At 42.7% G+C, this 18796-nt stretch overlaps 2 protein-coding genes and 1 long non-coding RNA gene across 8 annotated transcripts in view; 1 reads left to right on the forward strand and 2 right to left on the reverse strand.

Annotated features, from left to right (window-relative positions):
- LOC114875351 (trichohyalin) overlaps positions 1–18796 on the forward strand; it is a 156185-nt gene that overhangs the window by 77858 nt on the left and 59531 nt on the right. For 5 of the 6 annotated variants that reach the window (XM_046286362.1, XM_029185519.2, XM_029185518.2 and 2 more), the window contains exon 1: positions 13713–16277. The exons of the other annotated variant lie outside the window; for it this stretch is intronic. In XM_046286362.1, the coding sequence (XP_046142318.1) occupies positions 15492–16277 (786 nt within the window). In that variant the 5' untranslated portion in view covers positions 13713–15491. Of the gene's footprint in view, positions 1–13712; positions 16278–18796 lie in introns of those variants that run through there. 6 annotated transcript variants of the gene reach the window in all.
- LOC123987942 lies at positions 284–2290 on the reverse strand. The gene is made up of 3 exons (XR_006829551.1): positions 2171–2290; positions 1134–1209; positions 284–1069 (listed from the first exon to the last, which is right to left on the reverse strand). It is a non-coding gene; the product is annotated as an uncharacterized LOC123987942 (long non-coding RNA).
- On the reverse strand, positions 3204–8074 carry LOC114875366 (beta-hexosaminidase subunit beta-like). The gene is made up of 7 exons (XM_046286363.1): positions 7778–8074; positions 6863–7085; positions 5737–5858; positions 5302–5674; positions 4951–5243; positions 4408–4667; positions 3204–3497 (listed from the first exon to the last, which is right to left on the reverse strand). Exons 1-7 carry the CDS (start codon positions 7955–7957, stop codon positions 3320–3322), a joined length of 1629 nt encoding a protein of 542 aa, XP_046142319.1. The 5' UTR covers positions 7958–8074; the 3' UTR covers positions 3204–3319.

Below are 18796 nucleotides of genomic sequence, written 5' to 3' on the forward strand. Positions count from 1 at the left end.
TGCCATGGACACCGTTTGTGGCAGATTTACAATTTCAATTTGTTGCTGTTCTCAATTTACCAACGTTTTATTTTGTTTTTAATTTGTTGGAAAAATGCCACCTCGATAAACGTGATTTTACGATTGCAAAATTAGGTAAATAAGATAAATGGTATCTTGCAGTAAAGATACTATGAATAAAATTATCTAGGAATTTGATAATAAAACACCAATTTGAGTATAGTTTTACTATTTTTATTTTCCACCGTTTACAAGTAGAAGCACATGCAAATGTGTTCTCCGAGATTCCTAGCCCTGTTGCAACTTCAATTTGTCACTGTCAATGGTACTGTTCATTAAATATTTAAAATTTGAAATTTTATCTCAAACGTGAACGACAAAATCAGTCATTTCGTTGCCGCAATCGTACCAAAATCTTGAAAACGTGACTTGATTCATAAAAAAAATCACTAAAAAAAAATTGAATGGTACCTGCTTTCTATTGCGAGCAACATATTGAAATGTAGAAATTCATCGTAATCACGTTCGATCGGTATGCTTGTGCTATTTTTTTTTTATTTAAATGGAAACTTCACCTCGTACCATCTTACTTTGCAATCGTACATATTTTCAGGGGGGGAAAATATGTACCAGCGCAAAGTAAAGGCAGCTCCATCAAATCAGAATTCGGGTATGAAGTGAAAAAATTTGACAGTGACAAAAAAATGTCGAATACATCCATCGTATTTACATAAAATAAATTTGTCATTTCGGTAATTCGTCAATTCAGGTAAGTCCAATCAAGGTGGGGGTCACTTCTTCAATAATTAATTGGTCGTAATTCGATCGTTGACTAAGTAGAGTACTCTGATTAGAATGTTGTCCAAATTTAGTATCGGGGCACGTTCGTGTTAAATCGATTCCGGTATCAAGTCTTAATCAGGATTATGTGACTAATTCGTGAAATAAACGATAATTGGGTATTTGATTCGAATCTTAAGCGCTTTGTCGTAGTCGTTGTTCCTCAATCAGGGTTCCTTTAATTAGTTCTTTCGAGTCCACGTTCGATGATGCTTCGTTCAATGTATTCCTGGAAATATGAGTAATTTTCTATTTAGTATTCATTACTAAAAAGTTAATTATTTAATTCTTACCCAAAATTATAATATCCACTGTGTTATCACGCTGCCTCAAGAATGGTCCTCTAGCAAGGTGAACAGCTATAGGGCACTGTATCGAACAAAATAATAATTTCCCTTTGTACAGTTTTGATAACGATTATTGATGGGCCACGATTATTGACCCGGTATTGGTCGTTAATTGAATCGAGGAGAAACGAGTTAATTGTGTGTAACTAACGGCAAACTGGTCGACAAGGCGAGCAAGGTGGTGGCGTGGGTGGTGGACAAGGCATACAGGGGACCAGTTTCTTGGTGCAAACGTATGTCACACAGGGTGGTGGCGGTGGACACGGTGGCGGGGGTGGTGTACACGTGACGATTATCTTTGGCGGACAAGGAAGCGGGCAACAGGGTGGACAAGGTGGACACGGTCGTAGGTAAACCTAATTTCGAGACCAGTTATCAAGTTACCTCCGATAACAGCCTCTTGGAATGCTTTATAGATTTGTACTGCTGTTACGAGCCTCTTTGAAGCTTCATGTTGCGCGATAAACTCTGTTATCTTTTTTATTTTCACCAATTTTATGATATTATCTCAAGTTACATACACTAGTGGAATTAATTCTGGACACTTTTAAATTTTTATTTAAATTTCGCATTTATTTAAATTATTTAATATTTTATATTCTAATCATTATTTTCTAATTTTAAGGCGTTGCTTATATAAAAAAATCAGTAAAAAGACCATTTACAGCCACACTTTTAATATACAATAAAAATTACAATTTCAGCACATCAAAGGAGGTAGAAAAAAATTCATATTTCGTTGGATATCCTTTCATTCTGTGATTGGCTATTTCACATTTTTAAATTAAAATTTTAAAACATTTACAAACCAAATTATGTGAAAATATTAAGTATAAACATTATAGATTACAATAAATTACAGAATATACATTTTCTACACAAATATGAAATAAAGAATATTTTTATTTAAAGTGTCCAGAATTAATTCCAGCAGTGTATATTAAAAGTAGAAAATGTATTTGATTTTCTTTTTCGAAACTCACCGTTGTTCTAGTTGGTTTGGGAGGGCATCGAGGGGGACACGATGGTCTGCATATAACAGTGGGTGAACAGGGTGAAGGGGTGCAACACGATGAACAACAAGATTGACATTCGCTGATACTTCCGGTGCACCCTCTGCAGAATTAACAAACAAATGTTACTCAATGCTATAAATATAAGATTCGAAGAGGAAAATCACGTTGTTTATTAAGAACGAATAATCTGGAAAGTTAAAATTGAACTCGTCAACATGTTGACCACGAAAAAGAGAATTGATTGGCAGCTCATTTATTAAAAGCTTCTTAAAAATATTTTAGGATCAGATCAATCTTTTCACTTCAATCTAAATTTAATCAGTTCAATGTTTTGATTTTTTAATTAAATACACAACATTTCAAGTGGATCTTATCGAAGTTCTATCTTAGATTTTGATGATTTCTATGATCGATTTACTTGAGCATGGTTGAGCTAGCTGGATGACGTTCGAGGTGCGATATTATGCAGACATTTTCGAAAGCTTTCAATCACTGTCATTGATCATTCGATGATGGAAGAGCCCACGATCCAACCAGAGACAACGGCATTGGTGTGCTTCGGAATCATTCGGGGTCACTTGAAATTTTGTCAATGAACGAAGGAGAAATGACCGAAGGTGTACGGTCAATTCTTTGCTTGTTTTGCTGGTTGCCCGTACGACACGATTTTCTTATGTTTGCACAACACTCGTTTGATTTTTTTTGGCGGTAAACTATGATTTTACGATTAATACAAAATTAACGAAGGTTTATGACAGGGATGGGTAATTGTTTTGGCTCGGGGGCCACTTTGTGGAAGCGGAGGTTAACGGAGGGCCGCACCTTTTAAAATGATTGCATTCATTAATTAACTTTGAATTTCAAAAAGATATAAATTGTACCATAAAAATCAATAAATATAAATTCAATGATAGGAAATCAAGGCGAATTTTTCTGACTGTCTTGGCGGGCCGCTATTTGCCCACCCCTGGTTTATGGGATAGAAAGAATATAGAACAGATGAGAATCATAAAAGTTTATTTAATTCTTCTTCGATAAAATCATTCTCGCGTGAAGTTGGTAGAAAACGAAGCTTCGCGTACTACATAGTGGAAATGGAAAATCTTTGAGGCAGTGTTACATCACACAGAATCCAGGCCCGTTCGGTGGTTGTGCCGGAATTCCACGTCTGTTCATGCGACACGAATGTTCCTCGAGCCTTTGAGCAGCCTTGTTCTCGTCCAATTTCGCGCTGCTCCAAAGACGTTCGGCGGTTGCGCTAGCTCGTGGCCATATCCTCGGGTGCACGTTGTTTCTAAAAATAATTATCATTTTTTCGAGACTCTTTATAAGAGAGGGGAGAAAAAGGCGTTTCCGTCTCGGGATCGTCTGACTCGTCAGTGGGGCTGACAACAGACGATCCCTGTCCCAGACACCTATTACACCGCAATTCGGAACTCCTATACAGGGTGATCTCCTTGCAGCTGGACACAAAGGAACATGAAGACACACAGAGTCGTCTATATTTGATGTCACGAGAGTCCATAACTGCGAAAAGACCAGTTTTCGTTCTTTTCTGCGCATCGTCGCTCTGATTGGCGATACTCCCAGAGGAAGTGGAAAGCGATTGGCGGAGAGCTCGCTGCGTTCCCCCACCATCCTCCAACCTGCGCGTCGTTAGTTATAGACTCTCGTAGCATCAAGTATAGGCCCGGGTAGGTCCCCGCTGGCACGTGACAATGCGGACCTCTTTATGTCAGGCCTGTCCAAGTAGGAGAATCCTGGGACACATGTTTCAGTTCCCCTTCCAACGCTGCTCCTTCAAGTAAGATGGGACGGTTCCGACTACCGTCTCTCCGTCTTTCCTAGCGGCGGTACTGTCCCCTCGGAGAGATGGTAGTCGGAACCGTCCCATCTTACTTGAAGGAGCAGCGTTGGAAGGGGAACCGAAACATGTGTTCCAGGAGTGGATTCCCCTACTTGGACAGGCTTTATGTTGCGGTCAAGGGATTTATTGTCGCCAGTGTTCCTTTGTGTCCGGCTGCGAGGGGATCACCCTGTATATTTGAACTGCGTGCCGGGCGACCGCTAGCGAGAACGCTGTCATCTCGCCGCCACCTAGCGGTCCCCGGGCCGAACCAAAGGCGTCCGGGGAGACGAAACCCTCTTCTCCCCCTCCACCAAACGCCTACATCTTTAACAGGGTCATCGAAATGTTTACTCACTTGTCGACGAATTCTCCCCACATGCAAGCTTCTCCTCCGAGCATCAAGTGCGCCACTTTCGCGGCACCATCGAATGCCAGAGGATCGCATCTATAAAATTTCCTCCAGTCTCCACCGCCTGCGATGTGATCCAGGTACCAACAGGCGGACAGCAACACGGGATGTCCGGCCGCGGTAGCATCCTTCAGTTCTTTTGCCCATACACCCGTCCACACGTGGACTGCAGTAGTATTCGGCATTTTCACACCGTTATCGAACACCTGTGATCAAATGTTTATCCTCATGGAATTTCACACGGTTGGTCGTCAAATAGATAAGCACAGGCCGAGTTTAATTTATTCCTGGGAGGTGAGCGAAACTGATAGCGAAACGAGTTTCGCGGACGAGACTGGACACGGATACGCGTTTTTCACGAGGTCATTCGACATCGCCTCGTTTCCGCAAATTCCCGTTCGAAGCGAACGCTCCGTTTTATTGCCTCGCTATTTCCAGCAATTTATCCGACGAAACGGACGGGATACAGGCGATAGAAACAACTCTTACCTCTTGCCATACTATGGTGTTTGCCTCCAGCGAATTGGTGATCTGAAGCAGCTTCGCTATGTATTCCGCTTCGAGGAGGGCGTAGTTTCTCGACATGTTACGGTGCTTCATGTACGCGTTGATCTCCGGATTGCTCATCCAGCAATTGAACGGGACCTCGTCGCCTCCTAGATGCACGTATTGATCCGGAAATACTTGAACTATCTCGGCGAACAGGTGATGTAAGAACTCGTACAAATTTGGATTTATTGGATTCATTGGACCTAGCTGTCCGGTAGCCCTTCCTCTGGAATCTGATACGAAAAATAATCGAGCGATTGATGAAGATCGTGTCCGTTTAGGTATATTTACCGTAGCAAGTGGTCAATAAGTCCGGATAAGCCAAACCCCATGACCTGGTATGTCCTGGAGTATCGAATTCCGGCATTACTCGAATTCCCCTTAACCTAGCGTAGTCTACGACCTTCTGGATATCGTTCAGAGTGTACACCATCGAGGGATGGTAGGCACCCTTAGCGGATAAGTTCGGATACTTGGAGCTCTGATAAGGGAAACTGTTATCGTCGACGATGTGCCAGTGTAAAACGTTCATTTTGTTAAAGGACATCGCGTCCAGAGTCAGCAAAATGGCGGAGATAGGCAGGTAATGACGAGACGTGTCCAATAGGAGTCCACGATGGGGTAGTTTTGGTCGATCCACGATGGTTTGACATTTGATCCTCAGCTATGGTGGGCGATAGTTCGATTGATATAATTTCGAAATATTCGAAATGTTCGTCTACTCACGTTTGAACCGTCTCCAGCTGGTGTTATCAGCTGAGAAAACGTTTCGAGACCACGAAGAATCCCCCATACTGATTCTGCCACGAGGTTAGCGACGGTGGACGTCTCGTTAATGCTGAGAGTGTCTGGAAACGTTCAGATAATTATTGGAAATTATTAGAAATTAGAAAATATTTTTTTCCTAAGCACAATTGCTTTCGGAATCCATGGGAGCAGTTGTGTGAACCCCGGAACGCCATGGAATAACACCTGTAGACCCCTGTCCTATCACGATATGGAGTGCGAATAGAGAGAAGAAATTAGAAAATATTTTTGTCCTAAGCAAAATTGCTTTTGGAATCCATGGGGACAGTCGTGTGAACCCCGGAACGCCATGGAATAACACCTGTAGACCCCTGTCCTATCACGATATGGAGTGCGAATAGAGAGAAGAAATTAGAAAATATTTTTGTCCTAAGCACAATTGCTTTCGGAATCCATGGGGACAGTCGTGTGAACCCCGGAACACCATGGAATAACACCTGTAGACCCCTGTCCTATCACGATATGAAGTGCGACTAGAGAGAAGAAATTAGAAAATATTTTTTTCCTAAGCACAATTGCTGTTGGAATCCATGGGAACAGTCGTTTGAACCCCGGAACACCATGGAATAACACCTGTAGACCCCTGTCCTATCGCGATATGGAGTGCGAATAGAGAGAAGTGACAGAGATAAGTGCGAAATGCGCTTAAGTTCGCTCGATAGTATAATGTCTCGTAAGAATATGCGTGTACGGAATTTCTAGAGCTTATTTCTCTGGCTAATCTCTCGGTTTGACCTCCAAGTTGAATGCGATAAGAACCGATAATTTCAAATCAGCCTTTGCTTCAATCGTCCTATTGACTCAGATATTCTATCCTCAAATTCTTTCGTTAGGCAAATTCTTTCTTTTGTATTAATTTTACATATCTAACAATGACGTCATTCGACATGATCTACTAATATTAAACAGCTTACGAGAACACCTGTTTGAAACGACGTTTTATTGCACCATTAATTAAAACGATTCCTATATTGATACTCGAGTATACAAATTTACACAAATAAAAAAGGTTTAGATCCTATGTTAGGTAATTAAGATAACTTACATGCTTCACTCATTTGCAAATGAGGCCAATGGTTGCCATCCTTTTCGCATGGTTCCCCTAAATGAATGTTCAAAGCACTGAGAGTACCTTTGGCTGTGTCATTGTTTCTCGATAATTCTGGATGCCCTTGCGAATAGATCTTCGCTATTCTTGCTTCCGTCAGGATAATTGCTTTGTACCTTTCTATCGCATCTACCACGATGTCGCATGTTTCACCGATTACCTACAAAATTAATTCAATATAGGTCGAGATAATTTCGTTCGGCAATTGGAATCCCCGGATTCCTTATTTTTCCTGAATGCACGTCGTAAATACGATACGTCATCGTAAATGACGTAACGATAACGATGACCGTAGCGTAATTAATGTGAAAATTATACGGATAAGAAACGCGGAGGAAGTTGGAAGGAGATAAAGTAATTAATATTGACAAGCGAAGAAACGTATCTTGCCAATTTATTCAATGGTCAATCGGTTAACTCGGTTGACGTTTAGAAATGGTTTCTCGCGTGCTGATGTTCCTGTGAAAACTGAAACCGTACAATTCACTTGTAACGTGTAATTACCGGTAAAAAATACGATGTATCATCACTGGGTCAAGAGAGGAGGGTGTAAGAAAAACATGATAAGGCGAAGGAAGTGAAGTTATTGTCATTGAAAATCCATGGACCCGTTGAACTCATCGTTTTAACCTTCTACCTACATAACACCACCATAATGGCTTTCACATAAGTCATCTTTTCGAACGGTACGCCACTATAGTAGCTTTCATGGAACATTATTAATTAATAAAGTGTACGTCTTCATATTAGCTTAACAAATTATAATTTATTCATTTATAATTCTATTCCGATGTAATATCATGTGTTGCGGAAAGTCCAGCCGCAGCTAAAACGATACTGTTTTTTACTCACGTTAAATTGAAAAGTGGAGGCGCGAAGTAAATAGAATGTCTTGCTGACTCGTCGGAGATCAGGATAAGGCCACGGTTCGCCGCGAGTCGCCTGTACCCAGGGACCGTGGTCCGGGTTCAAAGACTTCGTTTGGACGATCAGCAGGAGCAACAGCGACGATACCAACCGCATGGTAGTCATGGTTCGCAGCTGTTCGAACGATTCGATTCGACGCGACGCCGGCGACTGATCATCGTCTACTGAACGCTGAGAACGATACGTACGGTAACGAAGAGTGGTAACGACCTTAGCCTGCGCCACTTAACTTTCATCACTTTGCCTAAGCGGACTGCTCACGGTCAAGTGGGAACAACCAGTCCACGATTCGACCGTGTCCTTAAACATTCCTTTTTCCCCTGAATCTTGCATCCTAAACGAAGTCCGCGTTAAACGTTACATCGGCACCGTGACTGGAATTTCTTCGAGTATAGTGTGTGCTTAGGGGGGACGAAAGTTTCGAGGTGCAACCGGAATGTAAGTCGCGACGCGAATAATTTGGATTTATCAAAAATTGAAATCATCGAAATTTTGAGATAAGGATAGGTGTACTTGTATACAGGGTGTTCGCGTTAATCTTTACCATCGTTGTTTTTCGTGAACCGAAGAGGAGAAAGTTGTAGTATATTTTACTAGCAATACGATAGTGTATCTACAGATTTTTTGATATTTTAATATTTTTCAAGAAACAAAGGTGACCTTCATTTTTTTAAATGGAATGGTATATAAAGCAGGCATCGGGGCGAGTTCAACCATGTAGTGCAATATGGTCTTTAAGGTCATACAAAGGCAAAAATAAGGAAATAAGTTTAACATTTCGTAATATTTTATTTACTAGTATTTATAGTAGTACTAAGATTACATTTCGTGTTCAATGCGCATTCCATTAACAAGAATGCATTTCTGAGTTCTGCTGACCACACTCCTGGCAGTTTCTGCTAATGTTGCACTAGATATGCATGCACACGCTTCTTTTATCTTAGTTTCTAGGTGGTCTAAATTTCTCGGTGGTGTAGTATAAACAGTGTCTTTAACACTAGAACTATCAAAGGGGTCAAAATGACTTGTTTCCAGTTTCTTATTTTAAATTATAAATTTTATCGAGGTATTTTTGTTGAAATGTATGTTGACTGTTATCAAGCTAAAGATTGAATGTATATATTAAATTATATTTCATCCCCTTTCTATTTAGCAATATACATTACTTTCAACTTAAAAATAAGTGTGCACCAAACGTCGGTAGTTCTAGTGTTAATATGTCCCCACAAAAAAAATTTAGTGACAAATCGGGGGATCTCGCAGGCCATTTTATTGGTCCATATCGACCTATAATTATGAGGAGCTCCGTCGTGTTGGAAGTACTTGCCTCGTACAAGAAATAATGGTAGTGATTCCCAATAGTTTTGAAATTCACAATTTAGAAATTGTAAATACCTATTTAAAATTACAAAAAATCTATAGATACGATATGATATTGCTTTCTTCTCTTCGATTTTTTGCTAATGTTTGTCGTTTACGAAAGAAACGATGTTGAAGATGAACGCGAACACCCTGTATATCGATCGCGATTGCCGAAAACAGAGGTGTATTTTCGTCGAATTTGGAACAGGACAGGCTGAATGAGACGCGTTCGTCTCTAAATTAATTAGAGAATGAAGTTCATTCGAGCATGATCCGTTCGCGATATCGTCGGCCAATATCGAGGCGGAGAGCCAGCGAAGTGCAAAGGTCGACGATCGCTCGAAATTATCGGAGCTGAATGCCGGCTGTAAACTCGGATGTTAACTGACGGCACACGAATTTTTCGATTACTCATCCGAGCCTTATCAATTGAACACAAGATTTATGGACAATATTTGCTAAATTGGACTAATGAGTCAAAGTTTATTTCGTGTTTTTCGATTACTCATTCGAGCCCTATCAATTGAACACAAAATTTATGGACAATATTTGCTAAATTGGACTAATGAATCAAAGTTTGTTTCGTGTTTTTCGTTTACTCATTCGAGCCTTATCAATTGAACACAAAATTTATGGACAATATTTGCTAAATTGGACTAATTAATCAAAGTTTATTTCGTGTAATTTGGAAGTAAACGTGATTAGGGTATCAATGGTCAAATTATTCGAATGAATTGTAAAAGTACAACTTAACACTAGAACTACCAAAGGGGTCAAAATGACTGCTTTCCAGTTTCTTATTTAAAATTATAAATTTTATAAATTTAAAATTTTAAAATATAAATTAAATTTTAAATTATAAATTTTATTTTTGCTGGAATGTACGTTGGCTATTGTCGAGATAAATTTTAATAATGGATATACATATACAGGGTGTCCCAGGATTAAACGATCAAACTGCACTAGCATATTCTATGAATAAAAATAAGAAAAAAAATTTTATATAAACATAGGGTCCGCAGATGCTTCATAAAATAATTATAATAAAAAATTGTGTATCGTACAGACGTTAATTCCTGGCATGAACTAATAGAAAGGATTAACACTAAACCTACCAGAGCGGTCAAATGACCGCGTTTGAGACTTTAAAAATAAATGTTTTCAAATTAATACACGACAATTATTTTCTGTGTTATTGCCCCTACTATAAAAGGGGGAAAAAATATAACGTTTATTTGAAAAGCGGTAGAAACAGGTATATATAAAATATCGGTAGGTTTAGTGTTAATAGTGCATTCTCTGAATTAAAGCAAGATAAACATGAAATTCGGAGAATGATAAATTCAGCTTTCCTAACAATGGACATTACCCAATAGACACACGCTGATTTTGATGTCCTTTGAGTATGGTATAGAACGGAAAAAAATATTTGACACGTATTTTTTTTTATCGGCAATCGTCCATGCTGAAGGGGTGAAAAAAAATGACAAAAATAGATTATTTTTCAATATATTTTTTAAACAAATAAATTTATCAAAAAGGTGGCTACATAGAAAAATTTGCTGTTCAAAAACACAGCAATTCAATTTTGAATTTTTCGCCTACACCTAATAGTTTCTGAGATATTCAAGAAAATACGTTTTGCAACCCCAACTTTGAGGGCTATTTTCACCCCTTCAGCATGGACGATTGCCGATAAAGAAAAATACGTGTCAAATATTTTTTTCAGTTCTATATCATACTCAAAGGGCATCAAAATCGACGTGTGTCGATTGGGTAATGTCCTTTGTAAGATGTCGAGCATGCATTCATAACGGTGGACAATACTTTGAAATGGAAACATCAATTTCTCTTCAATGTAATAAAGTATGATAACAAAGCGTTTGCAGGCCTATGCTTATATAACATTTTTTTCTTCTTTTTACTCATAGAACATGTTGGTGCAGTTTGATCGTTTAATCCTGGGACACCCTGTATATTAAATTATGTTTCATCCCGTATTTATTTAATTTTCTGGATTATGTTTATGTTGGAACGTTGATCATAGCAATGATAATAGCTGCGAAAAAATATCTCTGGTTTGTTTATAGTAGAGCTCTGATAATAAGACAACTTTATAACGATAGAAGCTACGATAAACAAATACCTATCCATAATTTTATAAAGGTATGACATTTTTTTTGTCATTCAGCACAGTACACAGGTAGAAAGGATTAATCGATGCATCGTTTGTAGTAGAATGAATCGTTGCGCATTACAACAGCCATTATCGTAGGTGAACGCAATGTAGATAGGACGCATTTGCATCGAATGCAAAATTTCCTACTAACTTTACGTGGTTGGTTCGCGTGCAGATTGCTCGCATTTCCGTAGAAACCATTACGATCACGAACTCGGAATGACTTTGATTCACTATTTTTAACCGTACTCGCGTTTCTACGTTTACCGTTTCTCTTCAGCCGAATCTATTCTCCGAAACTAACTATTTCATCCGTTTAAATCGTCGCACAATTTTATCCTGCGAAACAACAAATATTTTTGGAAGCTCGAAAGCAAGAAAATTTAAGCCGGCTATTGAAGGAACATATTAAACATTTGAACGCGTACGCAAACTTCTAAGGAAACTAATTTTCCATGTAATCCCTGATATAAAACGGACCGCAACAATGTTTCATAAGGGAGAATAACTGGGCGTTCTATGTATGTTAAGAAGCGTCCCTTCGATGGGTTCCTTGGAAGGCCAAAAGCCTTTGGGTCAACAAAACTTCGTCAAACGATAAATTCGTAGCCGATGCTTGCCGGGTCCACCCCGTTGGAAGATTACACGGGACCTGGTGGTGGAATGAAAAACGAGGAACACTTTTCCCCAACGTCTGCGTTATCAAAGAAGCCAGTGGCCGATCGTAAAATACGAGCTTGCGCATTTCACTTCGTCTTCCGTGAACCGCGACAACGATTTCCAGCTTTTCCAGCAACGTGTATTTTTCCACTGGTATTAACCCTTTCCTAGAAAGTTCCAGAATGGATAAAAATTTTCAGCCAACATAAATGGAAATCAGTTAATTAATCAATGAACAAGTTAACTTAATGACACGGTAATTGGATCAAGTACCCTGGTTTGCTGTACAACGACCCAATCTGACACAATTTCATGACATAAAAGTGCTGTAAAATTACATTCACGTCGCATCAATTTGAAGCTCAAGGTTCCGTGCAAAAGATCATGTAAATGATTGGAAAATTTATGAGACCGGAGCCAGAAGGAGCGGTCGTTGATACGGCACTGCTCGGTGAATCGTAGCTTCATTGATTGCGATGTCGTACGCCGGGTCGACGGACGCCAGAGGGGCGGGACGAGGGGTCCAAAGTGGAACGTGCATTCAGTAGCGTCTCTTGAAAAGCAGGCGCCGCTATCCGCGGGTCCATTGAAAATTTCCTTCAGGGAATTTCAATGAAATTCTCTTTGCAATCTTCAAACTTATTGCGACCGTTTCTAAGCGGTATTCTTACTCTACTGAACAAACTATGATTTCCGATGGGTGGAAGTGTATTTTTTAGGGGTGTTCATTTCGAAGAAGAAGGCTATCGGAATATTCGTGGTACGTCCCTGCGTCTGTCAGCCTTTGACTCTTCATTCACGAACCATTGACAATCGCAACGAAACAAATTCGTGAGGGTTCTCATCGTTTTTCGTAGCAGGGGACGCGTCGATTAACTTAGTAACCCCATTACCGTCTATCCACGCACAATTTCGGGAAATCGCGTTGTTTCTCGCATTGATTTTCATCGTTGTTGCGTACACGTTGACGGAAGGTAGGCAGAGATCGGAGAAAGGATCGTTAAAAAAACATTCTACGCTTTTCCGGAACGAGAGACGTTATAATAATTATTAAATATTGAAAGTATCCAAAATTTCCAATCACCCGGTATTCAAATTAGCCAAACTTTAATTCATCCAATATTCAAAAATATTGAAAACATAAAAAATTGTGCGATCCGGAAGGGAGGCAGTTTTAACGACGCAAAGTTGAAGTTGCAATTTCATCGGTATTCGAATATTCGGATTTTTCCTCGGCATCCCTGATAATCGTGAAGGAAAAGCCGGTGGAAAAATCTCCGGTCTAGTCGGTTCGGCATGGATCCATGCGCGCGCATTTTCATCGCGAAGGAGAAGGAAGAGAGGTTGGCGGTAGGGAGGGACCGGCGTTATAGGGGAAGAGGGGTGTGCGCGAGAATCGAGCGGATGGAGGCGACGCGACGCGGCGCGTCGCCGGTGTCGTGGTCGTGATAGTAGTAGTCGTCGTAACGACGCCGATGACGTCGACCGAGGGCGCTGGCGACGCGGTCGACTTAATCGCTGGTAGTAGTAGTAACCGGTGGTGGTGAGAGTGGTCGTAGTGGCGTGCGTACACGAGGCCGACGTGCTCGTGTACCGGTTGTAGGGGAGGCTCGTCAGCGTGTACTGGCGAGTGGAGAGGAGAGAAGCGAGAGAGAGAGAGAAAGAGAGAAAGAGAGCCGGCAGCGTCGAGGAAGAAACGAAAGGGTGTTTCGTAGCAGGCCGCCGGTTAGACACGGTTTAGTCCGTGAGCGAACGTTGTCCGGCGTGGTGTCGCGTCGTGGGTTGGTCGTTGAACGCGCGGTGTCGAGAACCCGGTGGAAACGGATTTCCCGGCACGCTTGCGGATCGAGGTGGTGCGTGCGGTCGCGAGCGGCGGCCACGTTTGCGAGGGGTAGGGAAGAACGAGGGCGAGCCCGATAAAGATAGAAAGAGGGAGAGAGAGGGAACGTAGGTGTGTGCGCGGAGGCGGGGAGGTTGGTGGCGGTAGCGGTAGAGAGAGAGTGGTGCACGGAAGTGGCGGTGGCGAGTCGTGGTGGATGGTGGATAGTGGCGGTTCGGGTTGTAGGTTGGATCGGTTCGGTTCGGTTGATCGTCGTTGTCGTGGTCGTGGTGGTTGGGGAGGATAAACGAGGAAACGGTGATAGACACAGGGGGGTCGGTAAACGCGTGTAGAAAGATCGGAGAGCGAGGTTGGTGGAGGCGAGACGACGACGACGGGATCAGTGTGGAGAAGAGACGCCGAGGATGAGATCGATAAGGAGAGAGTCGAGGCGCGGGTTTCACGGAACGGGAACGGGAACGACGCGGCGCGTGTAGACGCACGGCTGGTAAACATACGCGCGTGAAATACGCACGCACGCGCGCCGATCGGCTCGCGTTGGAATATCGTCGTGCTTCTCAGGAAAGTCGCTGATCTCTGGCTTGCCGGCTGGACACGCGATCCGGAACAATCAGGGGCACTTGGCCACCCGATCGGTCCTGAGGATCGTGACACAGAGGGCGAGGGAGAGAGGAGAGATTGGAAGAGAGAAGAAGGACATTCATCGGATTGGAGGAGCCACGGATTCGTCGAGGAAACGGGATCGTCCTCCTCTCTTTCTCTCTGCCCCTCGATCTCTATCCATCTCCACTCGATGGGCTTTGCCGGTGAAAGAAGGTCAAAGATCGATCGTCGAGTACGAGGGTCGTGACCTCACGCACACACGAGCCAAAGCCACGCGTGCAGCACGGCTTTCCATCGGAAACGACAAGGTGGATGCTTGGGAAGGGAAGAGGAAGAGAAACAGGAACAGGAAGAGAGGTGGCTCGAGCTGGATCCTCGAACGATGAAGCCGATCGATCGCCGGAACTCTGCACGATCGACGCGTTAGGCGTTGACGTCAATGCTCGCCGCTCGTCAACCAACATTTACACGTAGAGTAGAAGGGTTGGCAGGTCGATTGTTGGCCAATTTGGCTGAGAAATCGAAAGGGGATCGCGATTATCCGGACTGCTTTCCGCGAAATAGATGGACAGCTTCGATCGCGACGATTAGAAGAAGAGGGATTGTTCCTGGAACAGGAACAACCGAAAGGCTCTATGGTCTGATCGAAGTAAACCAAGGGTGCTCAAAGATGAAGGAACGCTCATTACGAAGGATTCAAATAATCGACCATACCACGAGCGCATAGTAGTACACTAGAGAAACGTTAGACAGAGGAGACCAATCTTTTTTCACTACCAATAGTCGTCGTACCAAATTCAAAAAGACTGACCGATCGTAGCGAAACGGGTATAGGTGTACACTGGTTATCCGTGGAGCAGAGCAAGCGAGCGTAGGAAACTCACGAAATCCTCCACGAGAAGGCAGACCGGAACGGAACGGAATAGAAGAGAAGAAGAAGAAGAAGAATAATAAATCGGAAAACTTAGTCGTAAGAAAGAAATAAGAAAAAAATAATGTCGAGAGATCCGTATTCGAGCGGAAGCGGAGTAGTGGGACCAGGAGGCGGAACTCGTTCGCCCCGAAGCGGTCGTCGCGTGGGCGAACTACCCACGGTCGACCGTAGCCCGTCGAGGAGCTACGCGAGCGGTCGTGGTAGTCCTTTGGGTCGTAAGCGGGGCACCCGTAGCGGAAATAACTCGCCCGAACACCTCGGATACGGCAGCTACCATCACCATCAGCTGGGCAGCCCGTACTACTCCCGCGACGAGGACCTCGCCAGTCCCGTGATGCTCGAGGAGAGGGGCAGGAGTATGTCAACCGGGGGCGGTGGGGGCGGACATCACAGATCCAGAAGCGCCTCGAGACCCGCCATGTCCAGCTCGGCGGGCATGTCGGCGAGGTACACGAGCCTCGATCGGGCATCCGCGGGTATACTCGATCACGATCGCGAGTTCGTGCCGATACGAGATCCTCGGGAGCGTAGCCGCGATCGTGGACTCTACCTCGAGGATGAACTGTACGGTTCGAGATCGGCCAGGCAGAGCCCGAATCCGCACATGCTGCGTGACAGCGGCGGTTACATCGGCGAGCTTCAACATCAGAACAACGATCTCCAACGAGAGCTCGGGAACCTCAAGAAGGAGCTCGAGCTGACGAACCAAAAGCTCGGCAGCTCGATGCACAGCATCAAGACCTTCTGGAGTCCCGAGCTTAAGAAGGAGAGAGCGTTGAGGAAAGAGGAGAGCACCAAGTACAGCCTGATCAACGAACAGCTGAAGCTGCTCAACTCGGAGAATCAGGTCAGCCGACTGCGGATTTTTTTTCTTTCTTTCATTTTTAATCGCACACCCACGATTGACCAAGATTAATTCAATCCTACGTGTTCTCCCGAGTGATTAGAAGCTCGTCGTTCGATCATACGCGGGGAAAGAAGTGTCGAAAGATTGGTGGAGAAACGAGAAGTGGAATAACGAGAAAACTGTTCAAACTTTTCTCCTCGGTACACCCTCGCTGCGTTCGTTACTCGTGACCCCTTTCGATGACGTTCGCGCTTGGAATTTAGGTCGAACCGATTAGGCTGCTGTCGTCCATCGGACGACCATTTTCTCCTTGCTTTTCGCAAATCTACCGTCTCCCAATAATATTCTATAAAGAGATTCCTTTGCAAATCTATCCCTGCGCGATCGCTCAAAGATGAAATGTCAGTGGGTTAATGAAAGTAACAATGAAAATTGCGTAGGACGACTGGATTGTCCGTTCACGAACGTGTATCGATCAACGAGCAATCGCGTAACGTGTTATTCAGCTGATGATTTCTTCTTTGTGCAATAAGACGCGCTATTGATTGGCCAAAAATGCGGCTCGAAGGGGGAGCCACCGATGGAAGCGCATTTTCAAACTCACGTTTCGCACAAGCATCCTCGAATTTCTGTCCGAGGCAATTGAATCGAGAGAAAATTGATCGTATTGCGAAGAGGTCTGGGTTAAAGAGAATCATCTGGCCATTCACAATTGGCATCGCAACAAGTCTTTACTTCAAGTTTCGCCACTTGTGCGTTTCCTTCAACGGATCGTGTACGCATCGTCTTCCTCGAGGAGGACGGGTCGGATCAATATGTTCGCTGTTCGCGAAGCCCGTCACGTATTTATATAATGAACCGTTCTGTCGGCTCTTTAACGAGCCTGTACGCCTTTTAAGTGGAGCTGCTTTTTAAAAAAAAATCATCTTCGCTCTGATTCGCATAGACTAATTGCCTTCCATCGGTCTAATTGCGGTTGCGTTCGTCGACAGGTTTGGACTTCGATCGTCACGCGAACGTTCCTGGCTTTATGATTCTTGATTGATCTATTTAATTCCATCAGTCGTGATCGTGGAACGGCTGTCGAGTTAATTTCGGTGATGAACTGGGGGGGAGGATATTTTCTAACCTTGATGCCAGGTGCTCTGGATAACTTTTATTTGAAGAAGAGTTTCTCGGTCTTTGCTTTCGAGGTCAAGTTTATTGATGGAACGATTGATTTTTAATAGAATATGATATTTTTTCCAATGGAAAAAATCTAAATTAAAAATCTTTCATCGACGATGCTGCCACGGGTTCGTCAGCGTTGCTTGGCCTGGCATATTTTTGGCCACGAAGACGTGGTCGTGGCACATGAGTCATTGCCACCGAGAGCAGAAGAATCTCGGCAAGTCAGATTCCCTGGCCGTCTGCCCGCGTTTATTTATTTCCTTTTTATTCGGCCAATGTTCGCAATATTGTTTCGCGAGAAGTTCTCCCAGACCATCCGAGTGTTCGGATAATTACATTATCGGTGTAATCAATCTTTCTAGGAAGATATAGGAATAGTTGACGCAGGACGTCGGATTAGGCGTATTAAAAATTCCGTTTAAAACGCTGTTTGTTTCCGCGGCGAATTGCATGGAATAGCAGTAGCTCGGATCTAATTGCTCACTTGACATGGTTCCTGATGAATGAAAAATTAGTTGTTGATGGCCACTCTTCTACGTACGGACGGCGACGTTTGTCGACGATCGTTAAGCCTTCTTTCCATTGCTTGCTACACAACGGTGCACCGATGATTTTTCGAAGTCAGGCTCTTTTCATTCGGGGAAAAAAGGAATTCGATGTTCCAGATGAAGAGCTTTCGGAAATAACTCGTTCGCGTGATTTTTCAACGTTTCTCCTTCGGAGGAGATTTTCGTGGTAAAATCGTTTATCTTGCAATCGAAGGGTTGATCTATCGTCACCGCTCGGCACGAGCACTCTGCAACTCAATTTGTGGTCGCACTCGGCCCGTATCGCATCGCCTATTCACCTATCGATGGAAAGGCCAGTGCTCGAATCGAATTGACGTTGAATGAGAACTAGGTCTTGTGTCATTTGCACTCAAGAACCTGATTGCTTCCACGGAGATTCAATTGCTATGAAACTTCGTTGCTTATCTTAGCTTTATAACTTTCTATCCTTGTATTAATCTTTCGTTTCTTTTCTTAATTATCAGTTGTTGAAAATCGTATTCGTCGAAGAAATAATAAATGGGACGATTTTTAAACAATATCTGACATCAGAAAAAAAAAGAACGGAGTAGCTCCTCATCGTCAGTAGTTTTTGGGATGTGAAATATTAAGGGAGGAACCTGGTTTAGGACGCCGAAAATTGCATAATATTGGAAATTTTTTTTTAACTTTAAATCAAGGTTTTTTATTACAATGTCCACTGCGTACACGATAGCGGCTATTCTTTTTATTTGAAACATATAAATCAAAGAAATTTTTAAACTTTATGAACTTACCTTCTATTTGAACTAAAAAAAATAT

The sequence above is a fragment of the Osmia bicornis genome, chromosome 7 (assembly GCF_907164935.1).
Source record: "Osmia bicornis bicornis chromosome 7, iOsmBic2.1, whole genome shotgun sequence".
Classification (NCBI taxonomy): Eukaryota; Metazoa; Arthropoda; class Insecta; order Hymenoptera; family Megachilidae; genus Osmia; species Osmia bicornis.

Coding starts and splice junctions, on each gene's coding strand:
- LOC114875366 (XM_046286363.1), bottom strand. CDS start 7,957: ATGACTACCATGCGGTTGGTATCGTCGCTGTTGCTCCTGCTGATCGTC. Junction 7,086..7,777: donor CCTCCACTTTTCAATTTAAC/GTGAGTAAAAAA, acceptor TTAATTTTGTAG/GTAATCGGTGAAACATGCGA. Junction 3,498..4,407: donor TGGGGAGAATTCGTCGACAA/GTGAGTAAACAT, acceptor AATTATTTTTAG/AAACAACGTGCACCCGAGGA.